Consider the following 9,399-nt stretch of genomic DNA (forward strand, 5'->3'; position numbering starts at 1 on the left):
CCAAAGGTTGCTTTCTTTGATTTTTGAACTATAGAGGGCAGCCCCAGGTATTTGTCTTGTGCTCCAATATGTTCAATATTTAGTGTCTGAACAATTGCTAGTCTTGTGTTCTGAGGTGTGTTGTGACTGAAAAAGATAGCCGACTTATTCAAATTGAATTTTTGCCCACTGAAACCCTCATAGATCTCTAGCAATTCTAGAATACTTTGGCTTGTATTAGGTGCGCTATTGCAAAAAAGGATTGAATCATCAGCAAACAAAAGGTGATTAACTGTTTGGCATCTCCGATTAACTTGAACTCCTTAAATTAATCTGTTTTGCTCTGCCTTGTATAGCAAGAAGGAAAGTCCTTCTGCACAAAAAAGAAAGAGATTTGGAGATAGGGGGTCACCCTATCGGATGCCCCTATTTGGCCTAAAATAGCCAAAAGGTTAACCTTCCATAACGACAGAGTAAGAAACAGTCGTTACCAATTCCTTAGTCTAGTTAATCCATTTAGTATCAAAGCCCAGCTTATCCATAATATACCATAAGAAATGCCATTCAACCCTATCATAAGCCTTGCTCATGTCTAGTTTAATAGCCATCTCATGCTCTGCCCTACTTCTCTTATTTTTCAAATAGTGCATACATTCGTGGGCAATTAGAATATTATCTGAAATGAGTCTACCTTTGAGAAACGCACTCTGATTTGGGCTTATAATTTTATTCATAATACCTTGTAATCGGTGCATCATAACTTTAGAAATAATTTTATACATAACTGAAGACAAACTGATCGGTCGTACCTGAGTCATGTCACTAGCATCTGGCACCTTTAGAATCAAACAAATTTGAGTATGATTGAAGCTTTTTAGAATTTTGCCACTATGAAAGAAACTTCGCACTGCCTTAAAAACGTCACCTCCAACTATATCCTAGAAAAAGTGAAAAAACTTAGCTGTAAACCCATCATCACTAGGAGCACTCTGAGCATGAACACTAAATGTAGCTCTTTTGACCTCGTCCATAGTTACTGGACTTTAGAGCCTACGGTTCATGGAAGCTGTAATCTTAGGTTCCAAATCCTCTAAGTATGGATTCGGATCAGCCGAACAAGAAGAAGTAAAAATATCGCAAAAGTAGTCTTCAACTACCTTTGCAATATCCGAGACGCGTCATGCTAGGGAGAGGTATCCACACCCTTATAAGGCATGCTTCATTCCCCTCCCCAACCAATGTGGGACCTTACAAAAAATATTCTTCATGTCCTCCATAAAACAAATATACACTCCAGGGTCAGTTTCACAAAAAAATATACTAAGCACTAAGACAACATCTTAACAAACTAAATATTTCTCCTAAAAGAGCAAAAAGAATAGGGCCATGAAATATGAAGCAAAAACCCAGAGAAAGAGAGAATAATCTTACATTTGAACCCCGATGCTCCTTTAAACGAGTCCCATGTGAATCACCATCATGATCTTTAGTAACAAAATTTTCTGCATGTATAAACCCAGAGAACCATATGAGATAATTGTTTTTATGCATACTAACAACCCATACACATTCACATTTCATCTAAGACAACTTGAAATAATGATTTTGCATAGATTAAACATGTTGAGTTTGAACTTTTTCCTTTATAATAAATGAATTAGCCTTTGTAAGTACGACAATGTTTTTCACATGTTCTCTTTGCATTTGCAAAAAGCTTTATAAGGACCATTTTATCTATATCTCCCCCTTCAATGACTCTAATACTGACCCCCCTCTCTCCCTCTTTTTCAATATTAAGCAAGACATAAGATCCCCTAAATAGTAGCAACTATCTTAATGGGTGTCAAGTGTGACACCTTCATAAACCCTCAATGAGTACCCATTACTAAATTAAAAGGTCCATCTTAATGCTACCAAAAGTATTCATTTTCATCAAATATGAACATAAGGACAAAACTAATTGCTATTAAGACAGATGATTCACGTGCCATATGTTTGCAACTTTAAACATGGCACCATTAACACAACACAATAACATGAACTTCCAACATTAGTATGAGTTTTGAACAATATTTTTTTCTTATACATTGATCTTTCACAACTAAAAAAACCTAGAAATAAATCCAAATGATAGCAAAACGAAGAGATATTGATTTAAAAAATTATAACCTGCTTGTGATGATTCATTGGTTGATTTTCGATATCTCGTATTAGCTTGTCTATCTTTACTAGCAGATCCATTAAGCCCGCTTTCATCCTTAATAACAATAGACTCAGACTTATCTTCATCCTCTGCATATGCTGCAATAGAAATGGTCCTTGGTTTCGGGACCCTAAACACTTCATCATTTTGAGATCCTTCATGTTTTGCAATTGCAAGGGCATTTAGTCCTATTGAAATCATTCATTAATACCAAACAATTAATCTATGCTCAATGGTTCCCTTGCATATATTATGGAGGAAGTAGATAATTATTGAAAATAAAACAAAATTAAAGCAATTACCTATGCACCACGTATTTGAAGCTAGCTATAATAAAGGTATGTTATATCTGGTTTGTCTTATTTATATCATTGCAACAATAAAGAAGAAGAAAATTCAAATAGTATTGAACAAAATGAAGACATTTTTCTCACCATATATGAATACAACAAGCCACTAAACTCGAAAAGTGCCCCTCTGTTCCCCCTCCCTTTTTGTTTTTTTTTTTCCTTTTCTTTTAGGTCACAAAATAATGATAAACACTGCTATAAACTTATAATATTAAGTTGTGTGTACTACTAGCACAGAGTAATATAAAAACTCTTTGTTATTGCTTTGAAGACAAGTACAGAGTAAAAAAAAGTTTTATCTAAATTAAGTAGAGTAAATAACTAGTATCTATTTCTTAATTATAATGATGGAGTGAGATAGAAGAATTTTTCCGTTTAATAATGAAAAAAAAACTATTTTCATGAAGACAAACATTAAAATCTGCATAATAAGAATAGAATTCAGCAGCTTTATCATCATCAAACAAGCACATATCTCATCATGATCATCATAGAACAAGGGCAGCAATACATCAAACATTTACATTATAATCAAACAACAAGGACAACACATCAACATTTTTTTTTATGTTTAAGACATCCATGATCCATTAACAGCAGCCACTTTAACAATGTATAATGAATTATTATCAAATCTAGCAAAATGTATAATGAATTGATCGGACAATAAACTGATGGAATAATAGAAATGTTAGTCCAGATCTGTGACACTAGAAATGTAAGTGGCTAAAGTTCTTCCAAATGAACAATAATTTTTTCCTTGTTTTAAACTAAGATTTCACTATTGAAATTAAAATTTTACTTATTGAGAAGTTGATAAGAGTGAACTGAAAACAGATCTGAAATATGTAAATAGGCATAATAGTGGTATATATAGTAGCCAATATTAGCATTGAAGCTAAGAAATAGGGTTTACCAGCTCTCAAACTAGCATTGAAGCAATGTTTCTTTCGAGCTCTGCACTAGGAAGGGTCTCTTTCGAGCTCTCAAAACATAACAGTGGTAGCAAAGGTCTCAAAACCAGCTCGGCTCTGCACGAGGAAGGGTTTCTTTTGAGCGACAAAAGGAAACGGTGGCAGAAGGGGTTGGGGATTTGCAGTGATGCAAGAGAGTGGTGGCGGAGGGAGCATCGACGGAGGGTTTGCGAGAGACAGTGAGTACCGAGGGAGTCACTACTAGAGAAAGTCACCATCGAGAAGAGGGTTAGGGGTTTATGGTGGGAGTAGCGATTGTGCATGGGAGTGCTAGAAAAAGGGAGCATCGACAAAGGCATTACGAGCACCGGCGATGTTCTTCGGAATGCTGGGGTTCTTCATGGAGTGTTGGGGTTTTGATCAAAGTGTTGTTATTTGCGGAGTGCCATCAGTGTTTAGGGTGAGGCATGAGAGTTATTTGCTAGTGAGAAGCACAAAAGGGTTTAGGGTTTCGAAGAAAGAGTTTCAAAGTGTGCAATAATGTAACTCATCATATCTGAACGAAAGATTTTTTTGGGAACCTTATGGCCACAGTTTTGAAGTGTGCCAAAAGAGTTACAGGAAATGGCCACGCTTTTAAAACATAACCACGATGAAACCATCTTGCCATGTTTCAAAAGCGTGGCTGTTTTTCTCTATGGCCACGCTTTTGAAGCATGGCAAACAAAGCATAGCCTATTCTCTAATCAATTGCTACCCTCATATAAGCGTGACCATTGACCTCTTTCGCTACGCTTTTGAAGCGTGACAAGAAAAATCGTGGTCAAATTTCTAATCAATCGCCACCCTCATAAAAGCGTGGCCACAAATCTTTTTTCTCGTAGTGCCATAATAATCCCTAGACCCCTTTTCAGTCAACAATTATATATAGTGATCATGTGGCACTCAGTAGCCATGTTGGATGCAACAATGGCTAACTGACATGGCCAAATTAAAATTTTGAGCATTTGGTCTCTCTCCGTTTATATAACCCTAATTCATTCTTCTTCTTATTAAAGTTATGTCTTGGTAGATGAAACTGCAAAATAAATATTCATCCAACCTCAATAAGCCGATCTCCAAGTACCACCTTGCCACCATACTTCATTGCTTCTTCATATGCCATGCAAAATTCAGAACCAAGAATGATCTTAAGTTCACGAGCAATCTATTAGAAAAAAGTTTAAGACAGGAAACATGTTGTACGAGGGTTCGTGTGTGCTTTATGCATGCTTGAAGAAGGGACTAAAAGCTAATAATACGCTAAAAAAATCTAAAAATTAGATGATAAATCTTAAAATGTCAAAGACAGAAACATGCTAGCAGATACATGTGTTATGATCCTTTTCCTTCATTTTGATTGCAACCATTTCTTTTATAATAGGTATCTAGAAGAAGAGAAAAGTAGTATTTAATTTACTACGAAAATAAATGAAAGAAAAAAAACACCTTCAATGGAAAGACAATGTACACACACCAATTACCATAAGGTCAAGTTTGCATTACTACTATTATCTAGAAATTTTACATGGACATTGAATCAACTATTAAGAGATAGGTAAAAATAGTTTCTTTTATGGAGAGGGAGCTTGAAATTAACACTTTGAAAAGTCATATTGCTTTGAATGATAGTAATCATAAGACTTGGGAGATATGATTAGTGCCAACCAAAATGACCTCGCAAGATGACAAAACTTTATTCAAATTTGCAAAGTTTAGTAATGAAAAAGTAGAGCAAGCACCATATGAGAGAAAACTTCTGAAAGAAGAAAAGAGAGATAGTTGAGGGATAAAATCATACTCTTTGTTATTACCATCATCTATATATATATATATATATACAAGTTTACTCACTACATAGAGCACCAAACACCTAAACCCTAATAAACTTAGTATAACAAGCTATATACATCAAAGTACCGAATGAGTACTTAATTAATAAGATAAAATACTAACTAAATTTACATAATTATATATGTTAACTCTTATAATACTATTGTTAATATATACCCTCAATTACACAAGATCTATGTTTGAGTTTCACTATGTGTTGTGGCAACCCTTTCTTCTATGCTTTCTATGATGAAGATGATGTCAAACAGTTTCGAGAATTGCTTGACAAATAAGTTGAACCAACTGACTAGCCCGAGTTGAGAGCTACAACTCAGCACACAATTCACCATCACTCATAATAATGTTGTTAAGCCCTACTAAGTTCATATCTTGAAAAGTGCAGATGAGGACAAACCTTCAAGAAGAAGAACGGGAATGAATTAGTGTTATATAACGGGAAGCAACCAAATTGGGTTAAAATTTTAATTTGGTTACGTTATCTAACCATTACAACGTCCAGCGTGGCAAGAGTACTACATTATTACTACAATTGTTGACTCATTACTGGAATGAGTCTAGGGACTATTATGGTATTCAAAACTTGATTTGGAAAATCACTATAGTGAAATTGAGATTTAAAGACCAAATTGGATAATGACATGAATCTCAGATATTATTATGGAATTTATTCGAAAGTAACACTACAAAATTTGAGAATAAATAGATAATTTTGTTAAATTACAAAGCATATAATAAGTTAAGAAAAACCTCATGAAAAAGTAATTAATGATTTTGGTTTTAATAGAAAGTGGTTCAACCTAATGATGGATTATGTGAAAGGTGTCAATTATAAAATAAAGATCAATGATAACTTCTTTGAGACAATCAAATTCCAAAGAGGTTTATCTATTTATTATATCGGTTAAAATTTTCACTATATTCAAGAATACTGTTAAAAAAAATATTGATTTCATGAGTTAGGCTAGCTTCCACATTCCCTTCCATCATACACCTTATTTACTAATGATTTTATAATCTTTCTTAGAAAAAAGGAGAATGAAATATTTTCATTGATCCAAATTCTCAACTTCAAATCAAATAATTAATTAAAATAAGAGGTTATTTTTTACAACTAGGTCTTTATTTTGATTAAAGAGTCAATACAAAAGAGATTCTCAAAATTCTTGCCCGATATAACCCACACAAACAACTAGGCTTGCAAGTTGAATAAGGTAAGTAGGTCTAAATCTTAAGTATGCATGCTAGACATATTTTATATACATTGAGAGATTATTTTGAAAAAAAATTAGTAAGAAACCATAGTTAGATTTTGGTTGAGATCTCCAAGGAAAGAGATATCACTAAAAGAATTGAGATAATCAGCCAAAAGTTAAGATGACGAGTGGAAGTCGAAGAAATGGGAATAAAAATATCATTCGAGACTCGTTAATTAATGGTTCAATTACTTTGAAGGTCCCTATAATTTAATCAAATTTTTTATTAAGTCTCTATACTTTTTTTTCTTTTAATTAGGTCCCTAAACCATTTATTTTTTTAATTAAGTCCCTACTGCAAAAAAAAGTGTCTAAGATAACAAGATATTCTGTTTAAAAAGGAATATTCTAAAATTAAAGATAGGAAACCTAATCTAAAGCACCTCAATATTTTTTAAATTCCAAAAATACCTTTAGCATTTTTTTAGATTCAGAAACTCCATGCCCTCTCTCTCTGATCCTACTCTCACCTTCTGCTCTCTCATTCCCGCTCTCACCCCCTTCATAGATCTTATTAATAAACCACTATTTTATGGTTTATCTTGTGCTAATTTGAGTGGTCTTTATCAAGCCTTTGCACACTTATTCATACTATTTGCATGGTTTTACATTTTCCCTTCCTAACTTTGTGCTATGATTGAGAACATGCTTCTTTGGCATTAAATTTGCTATGTTTAAATCCCCTCTTATTACCATTCGATACCGTGATATGTGTGTTAAGTATTTTTAGAGATTACAGGGCAGGAATGGCTTAGAGGATGGAAAGGAAGCATGCAAAAGTGGAAGGAATACAAGAAGCTGAAGGAACTGCAAAGCTGTCAGCCTTGACCTCTTTGCACTCAAACGGTCATAACTTGAGCTGCAGAGGTCCAATTGACGCAGTTTTAGTTGCGTTGGAAAGCTAACATCTGGGGCTTCGCAAAAATATATAATTTGCCATAGATTTCCTGAAGATAGGCGACGTGCACGCGTGGATCACGCACACGCGTGACGTGGAGAAAACTCAATCCACGCGTACGCGTGACTTTGCCGTGTGCTGGATGTATCAGAAATCGCTGGGAGCAATTTTTGGGCTGTTTTTGACCCAGTTTTTTGCCTAGAAAACACAGATTAGAGGCTATAAAGTGGGAGAATGCATCCATTCATGGAGACAACATTCATTCACATATTTTTAGGTTTTAGATATAGTTTTTCTAGAGAGAGAGGCTCTCTCCTCTCTCTTAGTTTTTAGAATTTAGGATATCTTTGTTCAAATTCTTCTGAATTTCAGGTTCAGTGTTCCTTTAATTTATTAATACAAAGAGTATTTTTTCCATTTAATTTTATTATTTGTTTAATTGCTTCCGTTAATTTCAATTACCATGTTCTCTCTTTACTTCTTTTATGATTTATGAAAATGGCATTTATGTTAACCAAGTAGATCCCAACTTGACTTCAGAGTTGATTAATATTTGAGACTCTTGAGTTGGAATACTCAAGAGTTAATTGGTAATTGGAAGTTGTTGGCTAGATTTCTAGTTGCTAACACTAACCCTTCCCAAGGAAAAGGATTATTTTCTTGTGAATAGAAGTTGGCTCTCAACTTGACTTTCCTTTATTTAATGAAGGATAACCAAGTGGAACAACAACTTATTACTAATTAATCTTGGGAAATCAAACAAGGATAAAATTTCAGATTAATCTTCTTTGGGTCAAGGCTTTCTATTTTAATTACATAAAGCCTCTTGTTAATTTTCATCGCTTTAATTTATACTTAATTATTTTATCATTCCTCACTCTAAAAAATTCTTGAAAAATGTAACACCCTAATATTCAAATCCTTATGCTCGAGTCATAATTCAATGATATTACGGTGGTACGACTCTCAGGTGGATTTTTAAATATATAAACATAGGTAATTTCGAAAGGAGTATTAATCGAGAAGCCTGAAAAGAGTAGAAATAAAATCGCGAAGACGTATCACTCACGTTTCGACAACGAAAAGATAAAACGTGAAGCCGAAAGCGATATATGGACAAGGCATAAAGGAGATTAAGAGATAGATAACAGATAGATATATATAATATAAGTAAATAGCCACTAGTCGCGACCCGCGAAGTTTAGGCCGGCTAGGGTACAGTATGAAAGTAACTGACAACAGTACATCCTAATCTCTCCCAAAGGAAACATAAGAGCCTCTATAGGCAAGTCCCAAAAGAGTTCAACACATAATATAATATCTTCAAAACAAAGGTGGAGAGATTCTAAGCAAAACACAAAGTAGAGAAAATAAAGATCTTCGCCGGCTCTCAGACGAACCACAGCTCACTTCTGAGCACCTGGACCTGTATCTGAAAAACAAGAGATATATACGGAATGAGAACCCCGGGCCCATGGGTTCCCAGTACGGTAAAAGTGCCAAATAAATACAATGCACTGCAATAAAAACTCACTAAGCATCCTAAACTCCTTTTCTCCAAGTATCCAGCCTAGATTCTCACTAATCCATGAATAGGCATCTGTCGTAAGGAGATACTAAATCTAGTTCATGTTACACATGTTTCCCAACTCGCTGATTCTTACACGAATCAGACTCAGAATCATAAGCAAAACCATCACCAGTTGTTCTGTCTCAGCAACTCTATATCAATACATCATACCCTCACCTGGAGCTAGTGAAATCACATCACTGCGTCTACCCAGGGGACTCAAATTATCTCAACCAATGATCATCATCATCATGCAATCACATCACCAATTCATCTCATCAAGAACAGCCCCCAACATCCACCAACACCATCATGAGGGATCTCTCAGTTGTACAAACA

At 34.6% G+C, this 9,399-nt stretch overlaps 1 protein-coding gene across 1 annotated transcript in view; it reads right to left on the reverse strand.

The window, feature by feature from the left end:
• Window positions 1–4,539: 4,539 nt before the first annotated feature.
• Window positions 4,540–9,399, reverse strand: part of LOC110278223 (uncharacterized) — a 9,616-nt gene continuing 4,756 nt past the window's right edge. The window contains exon 2 of the mRNA XM_021136461.2: window positions 4,540–4,653. Coding sequence (XP_020992120.2) covers window positions 4,540–4,653 — 114 coding nt within the window. The remainder of the gene's footprint in view (window positions 4,654–9,399) is intronic.

Source organism: Arachis duranensis, chromosome 2 (genome assembly GCF_000817695.3).
Source record: "Arachis duranensis cultivar V14167 chromosome 2, aradu.V14167.gnm2.J7QH, whole genome shotgun sequence".
NCBI classification, from domain to species: domain Eukaryota; kingdom Viridiplantae; phylum Streptophyta; class Magnoliopsida; order Fabales; family Fabaceae; genus Arachis; species Arachis duranensis.